Source organism: Triticum urartu, chromosome 3 (assembly GCF_003073215.2).
Source record: "Triticum urartu cultivar G1812 chromosome 3, Tu2.1, whole genome shotgun sequence".
Taxonomy (NCBI): domain Eukaryota; kingdom Viridiplantae; phylum Streptophyta; class Magnoliopsida; order Poales; family Poaceae; genus Triticum; species Triticum urartu.
The window spans coordinates 59,984,202-60,006,322 of record NC_053024.1 but is presented as its reverse complement, the minus strand read 5'-3'; the positions used below and the strand labels follow the sequence as shown (position 1 = coordinate 60,006,322).

Here is a 22,121-nt window from a genome sequence, read left to right as displayed (position 1 = left end):
TGGTCACCTTGCCGCGCCTATATATGAACCCGACGCCTCCCGCCATTTCCACACAGCCAAAGCCAGCTGCGATCATCTCATCGATCTAGCACGCACGTACGGAGTACCAGTCTTCCCTTCCAGCAATGGCGGCCTACCTCCCCCTCGCCGTCCTCGTGGCCCTCCTCGCCGCCACCGGCGCCAGCGCCCACGGCTACAGCCAGACCCCCTCGCCGACGCCTGCACCGGCTGCCAAGTGCGACAAGGTGATGCTCAAGGTGGAGGGCGTGGTGTACTGCCAGAGCTGCACGCACCGGAACTCGTGGTGCCTGGACGGCGCGACGCCGCTGCCGGGGGCGAAGGTGACGGTCACCTGCCGCGACGCCAAGAACCGCGTCATGGCCTCGCGGACGCCCGTCGCCGACGGCAACGGCTACTTCCTCGCCGAGTTCGACGTCGCCGAGAAGGCCGACTACTACAAGGGGGACCCCGCCAAGGCCTGCTTCGTGCGCCTGCTCGCGTCGCCGGACCGCAAGTGCGACGACCTCACCAACGTCAACTACGGCATCGAGGGCGCGCCGCTCCGCCACGAGGGCAAGCGGTGGTCCGGTAAGGGGCACGAGAACGAGAACGTCGTGTACGCCGCCGGCCCGCTCTCCTTCAAGCCGGACACCTGCGCGCCCAGGGGGCACTACTGATTCGTCCTCAAGAGGTTGATTTGAATTGCATGTACGCGCGCGCGCGTGCGCAAGCTAGATGCGCCTGCGCTGCTGCTTTGGATTTGAGAAATTTGTGAAGCTTGAAGGCTTTATTCATGTGTTTTTTTTTTTGCTTCTGTTCTATTTATTGATAGAATAATCTTTTGTTAATCTTTTCGGCAAGTCTTATTCTTTTTTTTTTTTTAAGTTCGGCAAGTCTTATTCAGACCTCTTCCTTGGACAAGTCAAGTATATTTTTCCACTTCAAACGCATTATACATACGAGTAGCGCATTCTCAAAAAGAGGTAGTGCATTTTGATTCATCTTGAGAACTAGTGGTTGCGGCCCGCAACGCAATGCTTGAGAGAAAGTTGTGTGCGTGTTTCTCCATCTTAAAGAAAAAAAATCTGTCATCTTCATCCCGAATAAAAATAAAAGTTTCTAGCATCACATGGACATTACATCCATCTCAGAAAGGAAAAAAAGCCAAAAAAAATCTCAAAAAAATGTCTCACTTCCATTTTCTAAAAATAATCTACCAAAAAGTAAAAAAAAACGTTCTTACCGCGGCCAATCAGCATGCGCCATGTGGCATAGCTGGTTGGCTGCCCTTCCCGTGCGCTTAATGGGTTTAATATTCCCTAAATACAATATATTTATACTTGGAGTAAAATTTACTTTGGATTTGCAAATTCTCCATCAATTAAGAATTAGTTAAATCTCAATAACTGCTATGACCGCCAGGTTAGACGGAGATTCATACATATTTGTCATTTCTGTTTTTCTATCTCTTTGTGCACATTTACGATTTTTTGTTATTCTCCGCACGTAACTAAAGTTGCACGCCTAACTAAAGCGTCACGAGCCACGAGCAGCCGCCTCCTCCTCCTTAAAAAAACTAGGGTTCATGCCTCTCGCCGGCACCGCTGCAGGTCCACCTCGTCTTCGGTGACCCTAGGGCCATGGGGCGTGGTGTATCCTGACAAGGGAGGGCTCCGATTTTTGTCGTGCCTTTCCGTTTTGTTAGGGTTTGTGTCCTGCTCAGAAAGATGAGACGAGGCGGCTCCTTCAAGATGGAATAAAGGTCTCGCCGCCTAGCCCCCAGTCCGGCGGTGCGTCTAACACCGTTGGTGGGCATGTGGAGGTGTGTCTCCAGCGGATCTATCTTTGGTGGATTTGCTCGGATCTCGTCGTTATTCATCTACGTTCGTGTGTCTTTGGGTTGGATCCTTCCGATCTATGTTATTCTTCATCGGCGACGGTTGTTGTTCTGGTACATTGGTCCTATGAGGCCTCAGCATGACGACTTTCCGACTGTCTACTACAACAAGTTATGCCCGACTCCGGTGATGGAGGGCGATGACGGCGACGCGCTTTGGGCTCGCTTCAGTCCTTGTAGTCGTCGCTAAGTGATCTATGAATCTGAATATAATTTTTATTATTTCCGGTGTTCGTTGTACTACCATGATTGAAGATGAATATATTGAAAGTTTTATTGCAAAAACAAAAACTAAAGTTGCACGTCTGTGTGGCCTTGCACAATTACAGTTCCCTCTGGTTTGCACTATGTGTATTCTTAGATACATAAAAAGGTTCCCTCTAAAAAGTTGTTTCCATACAAAAGGGCATAAAACGAAATTAGGTGCACATGCAAAGCAATGTTTTTGTAGTTACATTGTACTATATAAACTGAACTTGAGTATCTTTTTCATATGTTTCATACAAATTAACATGAGAGTTTAACATGATAAGTGGTTGCCATAGTAAGTAATTTATTAAAAACTTTATTGTCGTAATTGAAGTATCTTACTTCTTGGTTATATCACTAAGCCCTTGGTTTTATGGTCATACAATTTTACAAAACCTTACTCTAACCAACTGTTGCCCGCTAGTAATGGCAATTGCTTTATATGTCATCATTCCGCATGGCAATGTCTCAAGAAAAGTGGAGCTTGATGATAACTCTATGAGGTGAGGATCAACAAAGGCGAGGGCACATTTCGTAACGATGTGGTTTTGTGACATCAGATGATCATAACACCGAGTTAAGTACCACTAAAAAGAAAAGTGTGGCTTTCTACCACTAATTCAATATTCACTGAATACATTGCCAATCCCATTACTTCAGGCAATTTAAAACAATTAAATTCCTTCATTAGCAATACTATAAATTAAAATGGATAAAAGGTGCATTAACATAAATGTTTGTAGCTAGAGAAAAGCAGATTTTTTTTCATATTTTGTCATGTTCTTCTACGTAGTATAAGAATATTTTTTAATATTGGATGATGCCGATCTAATGCTAAAGATATGGAAAATTCGAGCATTGTTGAGCGTTCGATATCTTCTTCAATGCACATGATTCTACCACGTGTACTATCCAAAAGATTACGTTGTTGGGCTTAAGCACGTCCTACATAACTAAATATGTGATATTTCTCAATCCGTAAGCATGTAAGATTAGTATGCGATGCATAGAAAAATCAACCTTAACATGCATCCATGCATGGTACAAGGTTTTTCATTCCATTATGCCATGTAAATTCAATATTTTTTTTACAATTATGCAATGCATAAATCATATGTATTTTCAGTTTTAGTGTTCATGTTATTAATTCAAATACTCATCTTCCATACAAACAAATCTCCTTGAAATATATTCCAATTAACTTTTGCAATAACACGTGATGTATTATCTAATTCCTTCTATTTGTGATATATGAATATCCTGGATTCTACATTTGGCGCCTCTTTGATTCAAGGGATGCTCATAAGAATTTTAGAGGATTGGAAACCTTAGAAATTTCCCTAGGTTGGTCGTTGGTTCATAGGATATAATCATAGGAACATGAAATTTGTAGGAATGAGATGTCATGCATATCAATTTCTATAGGAAGAGATGTCATTTGGTTCATAGGATACTTTTCCATTAGGTATGAGAAAATTGTTTTTCCTTTAAAAGGTGAAGGATAGGAATTAATCATGTTCGTTCTTACAAACCAAAAGGGCTCTAGTGAAAATTTTCCTATAGAAATTCTATCCTACATAATTCCCACAAAATTATTGTAAACCAATTAATGGTGACGTAGCCCTCTTACAGGCGTGGGGGTGTTTAGTTCTTACATTCTGCGTCTGCCGGTTATCTCAGGATTGGATCTGCACACCTCACCATTTTGTATCGTTCATCCATGTACTTTCTTGGATATTGCTTTATATATAAAACGAGGCGAAAGCCTGTTTCGAGGAGGAATGTTTTAGACATGTCCGAAAATGCTTAGATCGAAAGTGGCAGGGTGGAACGGACAAGGCTTATCCAAGCCTGGAAGAGAAGTTCTCATTAAGTCAGTGCCGCGTGCGACACCTATGTATACAATGAGATGATTTCAGCTCTACAAGAATTGTGTAGAAACCTGAAATCTATCTCTTCTAAATTTTGGCGGGAAGCGGCCAACGGTGAGAGGAAAGTCCGTTGGGCAGCACGGGACAAGATGTGCATAAGAAAGCGCGAAGGTGGTCTCGGGCTTAGAATTTTTTATGTTCTCAATCAAGACCTTCTAGCTAGACCAGTCTAGAGAATTATTGTGGTTCCTAATTCAATGAGCGCTCGCGTGCTCAAGGCGGGGTATTTCAGAGACTCGGATATCATGTCAGTGACAAGCCCACAGGGTTGTTCTTCTACATGGCGCAACATTATGCATGGGAGGGACTTGTTGAGGCATGGGATCATATGGCCATCAGCGATGGATCGAAGATAAACATATTGCGTGATAATTGGTTCCCTAGGGTTGGGTCATAGGGGAGGGGACTTTTGGTCCATGGGGACGTATAGACCCTATATGGAAAAAAATAGTAATTCAATAAAAAGTCAAAAAATTCTGAAAATATTTTTGAAATAAACTTGACCTTACATTGTACTTGTGAGAAAAATTTCACAAAATAAAATCCCCCTTTGACTTCTTTTCAAAAAAGACGAAATTTTGGCCAAAATAGTGTGAATAGTGACCTATAATAGCAAATAAATTTTGTCTTTTTCGCTGTGAAGTCAACGCTAGTTTTTTTTTCATGGAAATTTATATACTAGTGCAGAAGTAAGTCAAGTTTATTCTAAAAAACTTCTGAACTATTTTGACTTTTTGTTTAATTATTTTAAAAAATTCTCATATAGGGTGTATATACAACCAGAAACCAAAGCATATTTCCTAGGTCATAGGGTGCTATTACCGACTGTCTACTATTGCAAGTTTTGCCCAGCTCCGTGCGAGGAAGGGGTGATAACGGCGACGCGTCTTTAGCTTGGTCCAATGCTTGTAGTCGTCGTTATGGTCTACAGGTCCTGGATATAAATTTTATTATTTATGATGCTCTTTGTACTGTCATGATTGATGATGGATCCAATAGAAGTTTTGTAGGAGAAAAAAAAAGACAGAATATACACGGTCTCAAACCCAAAGCAGCCGCGCATGGCGCATATAAGCTTCATCAGCGACCACATGGTATGCGTGGTTATCAACTTCATATTTGAAATGATAAAATTGAGCTAAGATGCTCAGATTAGATAATACTCAAAACAAATAAAAAAAACGATCATCAGTAGTGGCCCCTGGGCGCGCAGGTGTCCGGCTTGAATGAGAGAGGGCCGGCGGCGTACACGACGTTCTCGTGCCCCTTACCGGACCACCGCTTGCCCTCGTGGCGGAGCGGCGCGCCCTCGATGCCGTAGTTGACGTTGGTGAGGTCGTCGCACTTGCGGTCCGGCGACGCGAGCAGGCGCACGAAGCAGGCCTTGGCGGGGTCCCCCTTGTAGTAGTCGGCCTTCTCGGCGACGTCGAACTCGGCGAGGAAGTAGCCGTTGCCGTCGGCGACGGGCGTCCGCGAGGCCATGACGCGGTTCTTGGCGTCGCGGCAGGTGACCGTCACCTTCGCCCCCGGCAGCGGCGTCGCGCCGTCCAGGCACCACGAGTTCCGGTGCGTGCAGCTCTGGCAGTACACCACGCCCTCCACCTTGAGCATCACCTTGTCGCACTTGGCAGCCGGTGCAGGCGTCGGCGAGGGGGTCTGGCTGTAGCCGTGGGCGCTGGCGCCGGTGGCGGCGAGGAGGGCCACGAGGACGGCGAGGGGGAGGTAGGCCGCCATTGCTGGAAGGGAAGACTGGCACTCCGTACGTGCGTGCTAGATCGATGGAGATGATCGCAGCTGGCTTTGGCTGTGTGGAAATGGCGGGAGGCGTCGGGTTCATATATAGGCGCGGCAAGGTGACCAGGTGAGGGGTCAGGGAGAGTATAAAAATGGTGTAGACGTGCGGCCATGTAGGTGGCCGGCCGGCCGGCAATGGCCTACGTGGGAGCCAGTTTGTCTCTCAGATTATCGGTCTTGGAAAAATGGAGATTATTTTTTTTTTGCGGGAATTGGAACAATGGAGATTACGTTGGTACAAAATCATTGCACACGATCGGGTAATGATTGGTGTGTGTGGCGTTCGATCGGCAGCAAAGATTTCAGATTTGCGTGCGTGATGATCACTTTGTTTTCTGTGGAGGTTTCGATATATTATTGTCAAAAATGGGTATATGATTATAAGGACCTTAGTACAAAGCATGTAGGCAAATCGAACACCATGGAGGCACGGTATCAAGGAACAAACAACAACTCTTGGTACGGTAGCCAGGAGGCATGGATGCACCCAGCAGAAACTCATAGAAGGTTTATTTTTTCCAAATGATTACTGCCACACGTGTGACACGAAGCAATCCGGCTCTGACGTTTTACAACTACAATTACCATTTGAAAAAAAAAACAAAAAACTAAAACTTGTCATCAAAAAAAGAAAATTGACATGCTTCACAACTAAATTTGCCATGCTCGCGTCAATAAACTTGACATAAAAAACGTTCGGAGTTGCCATGTGTTCATGCAACGCATGTGGCATTTATCATGGTCCTTATTTTTATGGTTAACTCACACAAGTAATTAAAATATTTTTACCGTAAATATAAATTAGATGAACGGTCACAAAATAGTCCTTCGATCTAAAAAAACATCACAAAATAGTACTATCTTTTTAGAACTCGTATCCCAGTTTCAGTGGCAGTATGTAATATGTGCCTACTGTTTGTTTGAATTCATGCTTAGTGGGGTACGTAGCATGCTTCTAATTGGCTAGGCTTTAAGCTTTCGCGATGTAATAAAGCGATTCTCATAAGTATAGGTTCTATGCACACATGACGCAGAGGCAGAGGCAGGAACCCTAGCCACCATAAAGCAATCTCATTTTCATCACCCGTGTGTATGCTATTCTCTCGCCTTTTGCGGCACTTCTGGCACCTAGAGGCGACAAAACACTGATCAAGTTGGAGTGCAACTTTTATTTCTGTTTTAGTATCAGGATCGTGACGGAGATGTCTCGACCATGAAAGCATGTTGCATGGAACAAAAGTCTCGAGAGTCGTGGTGACAATTGCCACCAAGGAGCATGTGGTGATTTGGTCCTACAGATTTACCCCGTCCGTACAAATTATCATCCGACTAAGTCTATATTGGCGGATGGCGGCAACAATGGTGTCGAGTATGCATTGGTTGAAGGTACTCCTCTTCCATTTCTTTAGCGCTCATGTCTTCTCCCTGAGAGCTTGATGGTGAAGCATACTTCAACAACTCCCCTTCCAAAGGATGCGTCCTCGGTCACAATCGTCCAATGATCTTAGGATTTTTACCTATTGGGTGGGCGATTGTGGGTCTTTTCAAAACCTTTGAGCTAATTTAGTTTTTGCATGTTTGGTCTTCTATTGTTTATTTGCTAATAGTATGGTGGGATGCAAGAATGCACAATATGAAAACTAGAGACACTCACTTCAAAGAACCCTGATTTAACTTTTAGTCATGGATCTTTATCCTTGGTAGTTGTATTTGTCTCTTTAATCTAGACTCCTCCTAAATAAACCCACAACTTTGATAGGTTCCTCTTGCATGCGAAGATCCATCATGAAGTTGCATCAATCCTATTCATTAATGCATGTCATGTCAAAAAAGGCCTTTTGAGTCCATTAAAAAAAAGTAGAACGTGTCTTTTTTAAAATTATGTTTCAAACTAATTGTAATTTTCTTAATTTTTCCAAAAAAATGAAATGTTATGACTGACCCATGGTTGCCGAATTATGTTGTGTTTATTTTATGATATGTTGTAGAAAACGAGTCATAAAAGTGACGACTTTGTTTTATATAGTGTTCTCCGAGGGTATTTGCTTAGTTTAATCCAAGGTTTTCGCTGTTTTCGCCTATTCACTAACATATATTTATTGGAAATAAAGAAACCTTGTATTCTTCCTTGATTTTAAGGATCGAACACTTATGAAAGGTTATAAAGCCATATTTGGATCATTGACGAGGAAATGGACAATTTTCCCTTTGAAAAAGTGCATTTGACGTCAACACGAGGGAAGACAACGTGTGGTGCGAACCCACCTGCTCGTACCAGTGGTCATACTAAGTGTCGCCGCCTTCCCCTCGTCTACACCAACAATGTTCATAACTGGGAAACACACAACAAAGCGACATAGGAGGCAAAACAAAAGCCAGAGGAAAGAGAGATCCGAAGGATAATTGCTTCACTTCGATCCATTCTGGGTTCCTCTCTGGCGTGATCCTCCATTCCACCATCGACGACACCGTCATAATAGAGAGATTCCAACTCGTAAGGCTAGAGTTTGTAAATTCCATTTGTACTTTGACTCGGATATCGCAATCTCGTTAATCATTCATATTATTATGGAGAATCATGGTAATTTCGAGCTGATCCCCTTCTATTTGATCTATGTGTTTAGTTGTTATTTATCTCTCACTCTTGATATATATTTGTGACCTTACTTTTATTACTGATTACTAGGTTAATTATTCATGGCGTCTACAATGATTGTTATCCAATTTAAGGGCCCAAGCAACATGATCTGGAGACCTACATGGCTAGGCACCTATTAGACAATGAATCCACGACCTCCAGTGACAGATGTTGATATCAATGAGCAACGAAGTCAATATGAGGAGCACAAGAAGGCACGGTGCCAAAAGCGTTGGTCCGTCTTAATGACCTTAACTGTTGAATTGACCATTGGTGATGGACTAACGGTAATGTGAGCGGGACAATATAGTTTGGCTATTCAAGGATTACTTGTCTACCAAACATTTAATATAGACAGTACCATTACATATCATTGCACAAGGCACATTCATTATTCACCATGAACTGAACCTCTTCGTGCCTAACTTCTCCATTACACGAACCACTATTTACTTTCCGTTTATCCAGTTTCATGTTATTTACATGCAATTCTTAATCAAGTTTCATTATTTTACACCACAATTATTCTTCCGTCATTATAGTCAAAAAAATTCTTCCATCACCACTATCATAATCCTTGCATGTACGAAACTAGACAATTCGCTTGAGGCTAGCGACACCTCGAGTGCGACCGAAACACTCACAATGATGCTTGCATGTGCTCTTTGTTGAGAACGAGACACAAGCTGGGATAATACTTTCATGAAAGTGTGCTTCAACCAGTCCTGTCCACTTGTAGGATGACATCAATTAGTATTTAAGACAGATTAATCAAACAACAGGTAATTTTGTTTTAAAATAGATTGGACGGTTATATCCACCATAATGCTAAATGTGGACTAAGAAAAAAATCATGAAAAGAGTAGCTTCACACATGTCAAAATAAAACGGACTGGGCCAAAAGCTGCACCAACGAACTAAGTAGTGGGCTTCATGCAATCCCTTGTCAGAAGTTATACTTAGTCCAGATGCAGTTAGGGCAATCGAGTCAAACACATTATTTATAAAAGTAGTCGACCCATGTTTGCGAGAGTCCCTTCTTTGTAATTGCAAATGCTTTGCTAAACCATGGGATTTCCTATTTGACGTGTAACACCCGGGAGGGGGCCACCCCCAGGGCGCATATTTGGGCCGACTCACTTTGGGCTTTTAGTGATGTTGTTTCCACTAGTTTTGAAAAGAACCTTCCGTGGACCGTTTTTATTTTTTTATTTTTTTTATTTGCCCCTTTTACCTTTTTCACATTCTTTTCATGTTCTGTTTTTATTTTATTTTTTACATTGTTTATTTTGTGTAATTCATAATTTTAAAACCGGGAACATTTTTCTAAAACCAGGAAAAAATAATTCATGAGAATTTTTCGAAATTTGGGATTTTTTGGAAATTTGAGAGCATTTTTGAATTCATCATCATTTTTGAAAATTAGGATTTAGCACGGTTTACCATCTATTGAATTTGGGAAATTTGTTTCTTTTTGTCACGGTTTTACCTTGAACTTTTAGCCACTCTTCACACTGGACTTGGAGAAAATTCCTTATTTGACACTGTCTTAAAATCTGGTTCTTTATTTGACACTTAAAAAGTTTTTCCTCCCTATCTGACACTAGTCTTAAATTTTATTCCCTATACAACACTTCCGTCTATTTTGAGCCTAAATGACACCTGAAAAGACGATTTTGCCCCTCATGCGGTATGTGTGTCATGTGTGCGCGCGTGTGTGCTGTTTTTTCTTGGCGGGTGTGTGCTGTTGCGTGTGTGGGTGCACGCGCACATGTGTGCTGCTGCTGCATATGTGTGCCTCTGCGTGTGTGTTTGCTACTGCGTGTGTACGTGCGCGCATGTGTGTGCTGTTGCGTGCCTATGTGCTGCTGCTGCTGTGTGTGTATGTGTGTGTGTGCGCTACGTGCGTGTGTGTGCATGCATGTGTGTTGCTGTGTGTGTGTGCATGTGCGCGTGCGTGTTGTTGCGTGTGTGTGCGCGTGCGTGTGTTGGTGGATGTGTATGTGTTGCTGCGTTTGTGCTCCTGCCCTCGCACTGGTGCTACGTGTGTGCGCTATTCCCCCCCCCCCCCATCCACAACACATATCACATAAGGGGCAAAAGAGTCTTTTCAGATGTTTAGGCTCAAAATGAACGAAAATGTCATATAAGGAATAAAATCTAGAACTTGTGTCAAATAGGGAAGAATTTTTTTTCCAATGTCAAATAAGGAAGTAGATTTTAAGATAGTGTCAAATAAAGAATTTTCTCCTGGACTTGGACGTTTGCCCTCTTACAGGTGGGGCCCGCTTGAAATCCCGGTTTTACCCCTGGCCAGCCTCTCTGCTCTTCCTCGAAGCGACACACCGGCGGACGGCGGCGACGGTGGTAATCGACGGCGGGGGCACCCTCCCGGCGACAGCTACAGTGAGTCTCTTCTCCCCTGTCCTGCTCATCCCCATGTCCCAAGGCCGATCTAGGGTTAGGTTTAAGAGGTCGCCGCCGCCACTGCCCTAGGCCGTCTCCTGCGTCCTCCACCTGGCCGTCTCCCGAGTGCACAACCTGGCCACTGCCCCTAGCCGTCTCCTGCGTCCACAACCTGGCCCTGTCCTTGGCTTGCTGCTGCTTGCTTGCTACTGTTCGATGCTTCCTATGCTGCTAACATACATTGCCCGATTTTGGTGCAGACCATGGAAGCTAGGGTTCATCGCTGCACATTGGGGAATTTCGTGTGAAGGACTACTTCTTCAGTCAACATATACAAATGACATTACAGTAACTAGTTTTGGGCATCTATCATCAAATACATTTGAAAGAATTGTTTTGAGGCAAAAAGGGCAAATAATCATAGTTCAATGTAAAGAGTGGCAAAAGGCAATTGCAATGTAACTAGTGGCAAATTGTCAAAATGCAAAGTAAATTGTGGCAAAATAATTAAATTCTCCATTGAACTCTGTATCAATACGTAATAGCCAAGAACTCCACATTTCGTGAATCTGTGTGTCCTCCCAAAATATATTTTATGAACCTATCACTTCCTGACGGGGATGTGTATTTATACTGCTCCTTAATTTGAACTGTATGTATTAGTTCTTTATTGTCTGGTATGTGTTCCTCTTAAAATATCTCATTTTCCACTTGGACTGTTAATGCTCGTGGCATATAATGTGAGGTTTTTAAGATAATAAAGTGCTTACAAACCAAATGTTAAGTTTATGTGTGGTGAGATCATAGTGAGGGTAAGTGTACCAAATAGACTCGTTTCTACTGATCAAATATGAAAATGTGTGTTGCTCGTCAAAGTGCACGAACAACCTTGCATAGTTAGTTTGACACGGCCATAATCATCTCGAATTCTCGAGTCTGTGTGCTCACATAGTCTGCTCCCAAATAGAAAAATATTTATATGATTCTTGTTAGCTCAAAGTATGTTAGTTTTTTTTTCCTCAAAACGTCATTGCCTCTAATGGTCAGGTCGAGCCCAGACTAGCCTATCACAAGGGTCAACACGCAAGCGCCGCCAAGAAATTGATCGAGGATCGGGGTCGCGAAGGGAAACGAGACGAGCGGTCGATAGGGATGGAGGCTGCGGTGCGGAAGATGCAGCAGAGGGTGAGGAAGGCACGGGAGGAGACGGAGCGATGGGATGACCTCAATTCCCGCCTCCTGTCCCACTTCTCCAATGCCGCCGCCATCATCACCCGCCTTCCAGTACCTTTCATTCTCCTCAGATCCTTCCTTGCATTTATCTGCGTCCTACTTGTACGCAGCAGCTTCAGTGATGTGCTGCGCATGCTCAATTCCGCAGCTGTAATGGGGTTTGAGAAATCTAGTAAATGTTCTACACGGTTCACAGTAAGGTGGTTACAGTAGCAAATTTTATTGGTTTCAGTTAAAGAAGAGACCAAAATTTAGTAATAGTGATCCCTGATACTGCTGCTAATATGCAAGCTAGGGTGCTCATTTAATGTTAGTGACTAGTAGCTACCTAGCTGCATTGTGATGTTGGATTGTCATGTATCTGGAGGATTCAAAATCTTACTCTGTGTCATGTGTTGACAAGGTACTTGGAGATGCTAAAAATTATGGTGTCCTGCGGTGTGTGCCCAATTTCAGGGAGGATCTCTTGGGGGTGCAGATGGAGAGCTTGGAGCTCATATTTGTTTCAATGAGGGAGGCTCTGTAAGCTGCTGTCACTGTTGTTGCAACCGCTTTTGGTTTGGTCCAACTCTAGAAGCATATATGCAACGGAATTGTTTCGAGTTGGTGTTACAATGTTGCTGCATTTTTTTTCAGGGAGGAGTTCAGTGTCATTTCCAAAGGTTTGAGCAAGGTACTACGCGATACTAATCAGATGGTGAGGGGTGGATTGGCATTCAATGCGAAACAGTTGCAATTACAAGTGGGAATTTTGCCAACTATTGCGGATTGCTTGGGTGGGCTACAAACGCTGTCTGATATGCACCAGGCTGAGTAAGAACCAAGTGAAATCCCTTCACCAAACCTGCTGTTTTTTTAGAACATCCTCAAAAAAAAAATGAAGCTAATAATAGGTGGCTGACTCATTTGACTGTCGCGCTATTGCTGATATGTACATTTGCCATCTCATATATGGGAAACTCACCTGCTTTCACCAGTACCGTCTCTCTTGTAGCATTTTGTTTTTGCTGGTGTCATAGGTTTAAGATGCTATTTGCCTTCTTTTGTGACAGTTCGTTGATATGCATCTTACTCTTTTTATCATAGCAGAAGCTACTTCTTTACTGATAATACATTGATATGCCAGGTATGCGCTAAAATCATCAATCATCTCTTTGTTGACATGGAAAAGCAGGCAAGTTGGAATTTATGGCCACTAAATTCTCTTTTGATCTCCTTAGATTTGTTTCCGATAATTCTGTATTTCTGTTAGTTTACCCAAGACTAATGCCCACTCCGTCCTTTAAAACTAGCAGTTAGCCAAATCTTGATTCTTATCTTTCTTCATTTACTTTTGGTGCCCTTTCTTTTGCAGTTCAAGTGAAATCGCTGCAATGCGTCAACTCTTGGTAGACCAACCAAACATACCGAAAGATGAAGGTAAGAAATGAAACAATAGAACTGAAGATATGATTTTTAATAATGGTTTGATCTGATGCTACTCCACTGTATCTTCCTCGTTTTGCAGTGCAATCTATTTTCGACATTATATTTGCGGATGAAATTTGTTAAGTTGAGTGTGTATCCTACCATCGGGAGCCTTATTGCCAAGACATGTTGAAGCCACTGTATTTTGATCTACTTTCTTATATCTGGACAAAGCATGAAGGAGTCTGCAGTTTCAGGTTTAGTGGCTCCAATTCCTATAGCAATCGTGACAAGGCTGAAATTAATTTACAGAACCGTTTAGCTTGTAAACCTGTAAGTCGGTGCATAGTGCGGTCGACATATTGGGAAGTAGCGCTATTGATCTGCTGCAACTTAAAGTGGTCTACTGGAAATAGTTACTGGGAGTTTTTTTTTAGAGAAAAGTATACTTTTCGTCCCTTAATTTTTGGTGAAGTCTAGATTTGGTCCCTTAACTTAAAAACCGGACAACTTGCACCCCCAACTACAGAAACCGGACAAGGTTCGTCCCTGGACTCAGTTTTGACCGGTTTTGGTGTTGACTCACCCCGGTTTTGACCGGTGCTCACTCATATTCCTGTAATTTTTTTATATCAGTGAACTTCTTCAAAAATAAACATACTTTTTTCAAATCAGCGAACTGTTCTAAAATTCGCGTACTTTTTTCAAATCCTTGATTTGTTAACATTTACGTACTTTTTCCAAAACCCCGTATTTCTCCCAATTTTGCGTAATTTTATCAAATCCAAGTATTTTTCAAAGCCATGAACTGTTTTTGAAATTCGCATACTTATTTCAAATCCACATGCTTTTCGAAGTCCGCATTTTTTCAAATCCATGTTCCTTTTATAATCCATGAACTTTGTTTGAAATTCACGTACTTGTTTCAAGTTGAAATAATTTTTGAAATCCACATATTTTTGTGTAAAAGAAGTCCATATCCACGTATTTTTTTCAAGTTCGCATAAAATTTTCAAAATTCATGAACTCTTTCAAAAAAAAATGTATTCTAATATGAAAAGGTACATAAATTTTTAAAAATTAAATGAACTTCAAAAAACCAAATGAACTTTTAAAAAATACGCATATTTGAAAAAGTACATGAACTTGGGAAAAGTACACAGATTTAAAAAAAGTACACAAATTTTAAAAAGGTTCATGTATTTGGAAAAAGTAACCGAATTTGAAAACATTACGTGGACCTAGGAAAGGTAGGCAAATTTGAGTCGGAACGGTCAAAACCAGCGTGGGACAGGACCAAAACCGGTCAAAACCGTGACCAGGGATGAATCTTGTCCGGTTTCATAAGTTAAGGATGCAAATTGTCCGGTTTTGAAGTTGAAGGACCAAATCTAGACTCTGCAAAGAATTGAGGGACGAAAAATATACTTTTCTCTTTTTTTTTATATATAAAGCTACTGAGAGTTTCTTGCGTGAAGCTGCTAATGTGTGTACGATTATGACCTAACTTTGCACATCTGGCCCTTTGTTCTCTGTTGTACTCCCTCTGTAAAGAAATATAAGATCGTTATATAACTATCGTTCCTGGAGATTACGAATTTGTTTTATATCTTTCAAACATTTTTTGAGGGATATTTCTTCCATGCTTGGTACAACCGTACAAGAACATGTAAATTATTGAATGTGGATGGACAAATTGTGCTGGGATTCTCTTTCGTAAAGTTTTTTGTTCTTGCAATAGAAGAAGTTGTTACCGGCCACCATTTCAAAAAATCTGGTAGTATATGATAACTGGACCTGGTCATATGAGGAACAATCGCCAGGCGATCAATTACCAGCTGAGCGATAGAGAAACTGAGCATACATAACTCAGATGGGATGCAAATCAACACTTGTCGTCTGAGTTCAAGTTGTTTCCAAATTACACTAGAAAATGTTCGGCCATGTGTTTATACAGTGGATGCTCATCGTTCCTGGTCACAATTTTCTCATGGACCATGACATGTGCCGACCGTTATAAGGATAAAGAGGAATTACCGAAACGAGTTTCACTGATTGAGCCCGAGCACGCAAGGGTGGAGAAAGAAGTTATCAGGTGAGAAGAGGAAATCAACAAGTAAAAAAAAACAGTTTGGTTAAAGCCGTGTGGAGTGTACAATGTAGGCAGGAAAAGTTGTCCTTGAATTAGATTTTGCAGGGTAGAAACAATTGTACCCCCTCGGTTTCAAAATATAAGGTGTATGTTTTTAAAGCCTAATTTAGTGAGAAAAATATTATTATCTATTGTATCAGATTAGTATAATTAATTCGCAGACTAAGGCATAGCCTAGTGGTTGGAAGGGGCTGATGCCTTCCCACCCACCCAGGTTCAAGGCATGGTACTTGCAATTTGGGGTTGTTGCACCAACTATACTGTAGGGGGTTCCCTTACAGTCTTTCTGTCAAAAAAGGTATAATTAAATTCACCATAAAATATAATTTCATATTTTGTTTATCTGGCATTGTAGATGTTGATATGTCTTTCTTTAAAATTGGTCAAATATATAATGCTTGACTTAACAAAAAAAACACCATATATTTTCGGACAGGGGGTAGAATTAAGAACCCATCATTTGTGTGACTTACAAAAGTTCTTGAATGCTTTAAAAAAAATTCCGGCTCACAAAAACTCTTGAGGCTCTATCTCCCTCGTGGTGTGTTGATGTGGTAAGACCTTGATCTTATGAATTTTTATTTGACCTTCGGCCTATGTTGGTGAAAGGCGACGACAATGGTGTGAAGTATGCTTAGGTTAAAGGTACTCCTCTTCTATTCTTCTGTGCCAGGGTCAGGGTGCTCATAGTCTTCTTCATGCGAGCTTGGTGATGAAGTACACTTCGACAACGTTTGTTCCAATGGTCAAGGGATGTGTATTTGGTCATAACACGCGCTATGATCACATATTTTCATCGGATAGGTGGGGTGGTTCGTGCGATTTTTCGAAATCTTTAAGGCTAATATGGTTTTATGCAGGCTTTGTCTTCTATTTTTTTTTCCAGAAAAAAGGACTTCTATAGTTTCTTCACTAATGTTTTGGTGGAAAGCAGATATGCTAAAAGTGATAATTGGAGACACCGACTTCAAAGAACCCCATGTAACTTGTAGTCATGGATCTTTATTCTTCGTTTGTTTGTTCAATCTAGACATCTTCCCTAACATTCACTAAATAAGCCGCAAATCTTTGGCAGGTGTGTCCTACATGCAAGACCCAATATGAAGTTGCACTAATCTTGTTCATTAATGCATGCCGTGTAAGTGAAAAATGTCGTTCAGCTCCAGTAAAAACCACATAATTTGTCTTTTAAAATCAAGATTCAGATTAACTGCAAGTTTCTTAATTTTTTCTTTTAGAGAAATGCTAAGGCTCACCTCACGGTTGCTATATTGCGTTAAGATTATTATATGAATTTTTGTATAAAGATGAGTCGTATAAAATTGAAACAGATCAAACAAACAATATAATAAACACACACTTTTTTTTAGAAGACATTAACACACAATTTTTTCTAGACAAATAAACACACACATTATTTCTGAGCATCATATAAACACACAAATAGATTGGACGGTTATGTAGCGGGCTTCACACGTCAAAACATCTAAACGGGCCGGGCCAAACTACGTAGTGGGCTTCAGGCAACTCCCCAGTCAGTCAGAAGGCCTGCCGGAGTCGGTCAGCGCAACCGAATCAAACAGAACTCTTTACAATAAAATTCGGCCCATGTTCGCGATGCTTCGCCCTTGCAATCGCGTCGCGACTGTTTTGCCCTAATCCACAGCGGGCGCCTCTCCCCTGCATCGCGAATACTCGGCTCCGCCCCCGCGGCCTCTCGAACACTCCCAAACCCTAGCTTTGGCGTGAACCCCATGTCGGGGGCGTACGGATCCGACGACTACCGCGGCGGCGGCGGCGGCGGCTACGGCGGCCGAGGTCGCCTCAGGATCCTCGGAATCGGTTTTGTCTCCTCTTCGTGGATCGTTTTTCTGACCTTTTTCGTGTTTGTGTAGGCGGCGGCGGCAGCGGAGGTGGTCGTGGGCGCGGCGGTGGGGGAGGATATGGCGGCAGCGGTGGCGGTGGTGGAGGATATGGAGGTGGTGGCGGTGGGGGAGGGTACGGCGGTGGCGGGAGAGGGGGGGGCGGTGGAGGAGGAGGCTACGGCGGCGGTGGCGGCGGCGGTGGCGGGAGAGGTGGCGGGCGCGGGGGTGGACGCGAAGGCGACTGGACTTGCCCTGATGCAAGGTGGGTATCGAATTCTCATCATCTCGCTCTAGGATTTGGCGTTGGACTCGCTGATCCAGCCGTGGTCTTCTGAACTTGTCGTGGGGATTTAGGCTAGGCAGAACTTTCATGGTATTTTATTGTTGGGAGCTTATGCTGCAGCGCCGTGACTGGAATTTCAAACATCACATCATTCTGATGGCTTAGTTTCAACTTCTGCTAGATGCCCTATGGCTTTAAAATCATAACTTATGATGCAATCCTATTCCTGTGTGCAATTTACATTCAAAAAAATAGTGCTGGGCTATATGTTGATATACCAGCATATTTGCCCTGGTTATTTACATTCGAAAATATTGATGCTATTCCTGTAGTATATTTTGTTGGTTGTTACACCAGAGCATACATTTAATTTACGGTTTTATGTGTTACCAATGTTCTGCTCTTATTGGAAACATTGATGGTCTCTAGTTTATAAACACTACCAGTTGTGTTGATGCTGAGGGTATTATCTTCTATGGAATCCTTGAGACTAAAAATATATGAACTCTTGTTGCAGCTGTCTTAATGTGAACTTTGCAAGGAGGACTGAGTGCAATAAGTGTGGGGCAGTTAACCCAAGTGGAGGTGGAGGTGGTGGTGGTGGCGGCGGGTACGATAGGTCTGGTGGAGGTGGAGGTGGAGGTGGAGGGTACAATCGTGGTGGTGGTGATCATGGTTCAGGAGGTGGTGGCTACAGCAGAGGTGATGGGGATTACAACTCTGGTGGTCGTGATGGTGGTGCTGGAGGAGCAAGAGGAGGATATAATCGTGATGGTGGTAGCGGCCGTGGTTTTGATGACCACCGTGGTGGGAGCGGTGGTGGTTATGGAAGAGGCCAAGAGAACAACCAAGGTGACGGTGGCTATGGACAGGCTCCCCCTAAAGGCCCTCCATCCTATGGCGCTCCTCCAGGTGACTACGCACCGCCCCCAAGTTCCTATGGAGGCAACAATGTGTACAGTTCAGACTCTGCAGTGCCACCCCCTAACAGCTATGGTGGCGGTCGAGGCCCTTACCCACCAAGCTATGGTGCCCCACCTCCGAACCCATATAGTGGCGGTGCCCCAGGGGGGCAAGGAGGCCTGCCACCTACATATGATGGTGGTCGGTCTGCGCCTGGGGGTGGAGGCGCAGGTGGTGCTCCACCTTCTTATCATGGCGGAGGCGGAGGCGGCGGTGGTTATTCTGCAAATGCTACCCCTGAACCTACTACAAAGGTTAAGCAGTGTGATGCAAACTGTGGTGATTCCTGCGACAATGCAAGGATTTACATCTCAAACCTGCCTCCAGATGTGACTGTTGAGGAACTGCAAGAGCTTTTTGGAGGAATTGGCCAGGTATAATTTACCTTCTCTTGAATTCTTTATCAATATGTAATATCCTAGAGATCTCCGTGCTGTAGATCTGTGCGTCCTCTAAAAACATATTTTATGAGGTGCTCCTTAATTTGAACTGTATGTATTACTCCCTCCGTTCGGAATTACTTGTCTTGGAAATGGATGTATCTAGAACTAAAATACGTCTAGATACATCCATTTTTGCGACAAGTAATTCCGAACGGAGGGAGTAGTTCTTTATATTGCCTGAAATGCTTGGTATGTGTTCCTCTTAAAATATCTCACTTTCCACTTGGACTGTTAATGCCTGTGTCATATGATGTGAAGTTGTGTTCTGTTTTCATCAGTTCATAGTTCATATTAAGTGTGTAAGCTGCATTTATTGATATTAGTAATAATATTTTCTATAAACACTGCATGGTTGGACCCCATCCATCATTCTTTTAAGATAAGGTGCTTATAAACCAAATGCGAAGTTTACGTGTGGTGAGACCATAGTGAGGGTAATTCTATCTGATACATAGTTAGTAATAATCAGCTTGACTCTGCTCACATAATTATACTCCAAAATAGGCCAATATTTTCTTGATTCCTGTTACCTCAATATATGTTTTAGTTTTTTACTTAAAAACTTTATAGCCATGCTGAGTCGGTCAGGTAACATATCTTTGCCCAAGAACACGCAAGATGGCACCCCCATTGCTTTTGTTAATCTTAGAGAATAGAATACTGTTGTTTTTCAATTATGTCGAGCACTTGTTGGTCATTTTATTTTGTTCTTTCAATACTTGCAACTACTTTCTAAAGGTTGGAAGGATCAAGCAAAAACGTGGCTACAAAGACCAGTGGCCCTGGAACATAAAAATCTACACTGATGATTCTGGGAAAGCCAAAGGAGATGCTTGCCTTGCTTATGAAGATCCTTCTGCTGCTCATTCAGCTGGAGGATTCTACAACGGTATGTTTAGTGCTGTGGTTGCAGCGATGCATCACATTTTTCTATTTAACACTGTGCTTTCCACTTCATAATGCATATACTCTTCCTTTTCAGATTATGACATGAGAGGCCGTAAAATTAGTGTTGTGATGGCTGAGAAATCAGCACCTAGAGCTCCTACATCTGGCCATGGGTAAGTACATCTTGCTTCATTATATGATAAGTGCAAATTCTGAAATGTAATGTCTACTCTGGGCCAATTATACCCTCTGGCTCATGCTACAGTTTGATATCTCAATTTGCATTTTCCTAGCATTGTCATATTATTTTGTCCTGTGTCATTGTGTGATTTACAGGCCTCTTAAAACTATTTAGCGGATATGAGAATATGCCATGAGTTGTCTGGTTGTTGCATTTTGGCCTGAAGAGGACAGAATGGAACCCAACCAAGTTAACCTGAATCAAATTATGTATCAGACATTGTTGTCATGTTACATATGCCTTGGATGACCAGACAAAGTCTGGAATCATTGCCAAGTACAGTTGACCAATATGCAGTTTTTCTTTTAAGCAGCTGAGCCTTTAAATCAGCATATATCATACGTATCTCCAGCTGAGTATAACTAAAATCATGATTGGTTGTATGATGTTAATAAATAACCTGTTTGCCGCATTACTTGTTGTGCAGAGGCGGACGCGGTGGAGGCGGTGGCTATGGCGGGGACAGACGCAGAGATGGAGGAGGCCATGGGCCTAACAGAAACCAGGGTGGTGGTTCACGTTCGCGGCCGTACTGAAAAGAGTCATATAATTACTAAGATTGTCATCTGCAAGAAACCATTTATATTCATGTTCTCTCTGGACTTGTACTCATACAGGAGATCGTAAGGTAGGTTGTCTGCTTTTCCAGGACTTCTGTTCCATTGTCTTACTCCAGTGTTGGTTGGATGTTTGTTTGTCAAAAGTGATTGATCTATGTTATGTGAATTTTTCCTTAGAGGCAGCTGGATAAGCTCCAAATGCCGATATGTTTGAGATGTTATTACAGGTGAGTGCCGAACTATTATGATTATGCAATGCTTTGCTCTTATGGTGATTAGTTTCACCATATTATTATTTTTCCTTTTTTTGATCTAATGCTTACATTCCACATGGTATTCAGCCGGTGGATCACTGCTGTAAGCTTTGGATTTTGCTTTGGAGAACAGGTAGGGCGTTTTTGTTGTGTGGTTGATTCGCTTGATCCAGGATAGTCTGCTAGCGATGTGTTTCTGTGAATCTTAGATGTATCAAAGAATCTTCGTAGACTTGCACCTCAGTGATTTTTTCCATCTATTTGTAAAATTTAATTTACTTGAAGTAAAGCCTTTATGAATACGAGGAAATTAGCAGCTATTAACGACATTTCCTTTATCCAGTCCTTTCGAGTTTCCATCTGCTAACTGAACTTCAGTGGTGTGTCATTGCTGTCTGCTCTTTCAGACAATCCTGAAGCTGCAGATCCAGCTTCAGTTCAATTGGCTCTGATTTTCTTCAATTCATTTCTTTCCTCGTATGGTTCTTCACGGTAAACGGCAGCTGTCATATGACATACTTGAGTAATGTTTCATTGCAGCTGTTATATGACGTACTTGAGTAATATTTCACTTCATCCGGTGATGTTTTGAGCAACTTATGGTACTTGAGTAATGTTTCACTTATTTCTTCAGAAGAATTGTAGCCAATAGAAGGTCAAATACGATTTATATGTTACCAAGAGGATTAACCTGATGTGTATCAGTTTATGTTGGTACTCTCATTGTCCTCCTCAGGACAGGACGTGCGCAATGCGTGCGTCTACGTTACCATGCGTGGACGTTGAACCATCACAGAAGTCAGCTCACAGATAAACTGGGTTTTCTGTACACGTAAAATAGAGTAGTGAGCCAACGTGATGGAAAATCTTCCACAATGTACGTGCAAAATTATAGCAACTCTTTCACAGCGATACGA

The 22,121-nt window shown here is 42.4% G+C and overlaps 4 protein-coding genes across 8 annotated transcripts; 3 read left to right on the top strand and 1 right to left on the bottom strand.

Annotated features, from left to right (window-relative positions):
* Positions 1 to 69: 69 nt before the first annotated feature.
* Positions 70 to 880, top strand: LOC125547949 (non-classical arabinogalactan protein 30-like). The gene has a single exon (XM_048711677.1). The coding sequence runs from the start codon at positions 126 to 128 to the stop codon at positions 675 to 677; it is 552 nt and encodes a 183-aa protein (XP_048567634.1). The 5' UTR covers positions 70 to 125; the 3' UTR covers positions 678 to 880.
* Positions 881 to 5,057: 4,177 nt separating this feature from the next.
* LOC125547948 (non-classical arabinogalactan protein 30-like) lies at positions 5,058 to 5,899 on the bottom strand. Its single transcript, XM_048711676.1, has one exon. The coding sequence runs from the start codon at positions 5,809 to 5,811 to the stop codon at positions 5,266 to 5,268; it is 546 nt and encodes a 181-aa protein (XP_048567633.1). The 5' UTR covers positions 5,812 to 5,899; the 3' UTR covers positions 5,058 to 5,265.
* A 4,887-nt stretch (positions 5,900 to 10,786) lies between these two features.
* Positions 10,787 to 15,188, top strand: LOC125542844 (uncharacterized protein At5g43822-like). 3 transcript variants are annotated; one of them, XM_048706070.1, is made up of 7 exons: positions 10,787 to 10,915; positions 11,176 to 12,199; positions 12,605 to 12,705; positions 12,785 to 12,961; positions 13,275 to 13,322; positions 13,503 to 13,567; positions 13,656 to 15,188. In XM_048706070.1, the coding sequence occupies exons 2-7, from the start codon at positions 12,068 to 12,070 to the stop codon at positions 13,697 to 13,699; spliced, it is 567 nt and encodes a 188-aa protein (XP_048562027.1). In that variant the 5' UTR covers positions 10,787 to 10,915; positions 11,176 to 12,067; the 3' UTR covers positions 13,700 to 15,188. The 3 variants fall into 3 exon arrangements, with proteins under 3 accessions (XP_048562027.1, XP_048562025.1, XP_048562026.1); XM_048706068.1 differs by lacking the exon at positions 10,787 to 10,915 and having other exon boundaries at positions 12,068 to 12,348; positions 12,605 to 12,670; positions 13,656 to 15,185; XM_048706069.1 differs by lacking the exon at positions 10,787 to 10,915 and having other exon boundaries at positions 12,068 to 12,199; positions 12,552 to 12,670; positions 13,656 to 15,182.
* A 2,135-nt stretch (positions 15,189 to 17,323) lies between these two features.
* LOC125542843 (transcription initiation factor TFIID subunit 15b) lies at positions 17,324 to 21,533 on the top strand. Of its 3 annotated transcripts, none has more exons than XR_007298136.1 (8): positions 17,324 to 17,525; positions 17,603 to 17,834; positions 18,373 to 19,192; positions 20,000 to 20,150; positions 20,244 to 20,322; positions 20,818 to 21,018; positions 21,134 to 21,177; positions 21,292 to 21,533. XR_007298136.1 is itself a non-coding variant. In XM_048706067.1 (6 exons), exons 1-6 carry the CDS (start codon positions 17,462 to 17,464, stop codon positions 20,924 to 20,926), a joined length of 1,455 nt encoding a protein of 484 aa, XP_048562024.1. In that variant the 5' UTR covers positions 17,324 to 17,461; the 3' UTR covers positions 20,927 to 21,126. The 3 variants fall into 3 exon arrangements, 1 of the variants encoding a protein (XP_048562024.1); XR_007298135.1 differs by having other exon boundaries at positions 21,128 to 21,177; XM_048706067.1 differs by lacking the exons at positions 21,134 to 21,177; positions 21,292 to 21,533 and having other exon boundaries at positions 20,818 to 21,126.
* Positions 21,534 to 22,121: the final 588 nt, after the last annotated feature.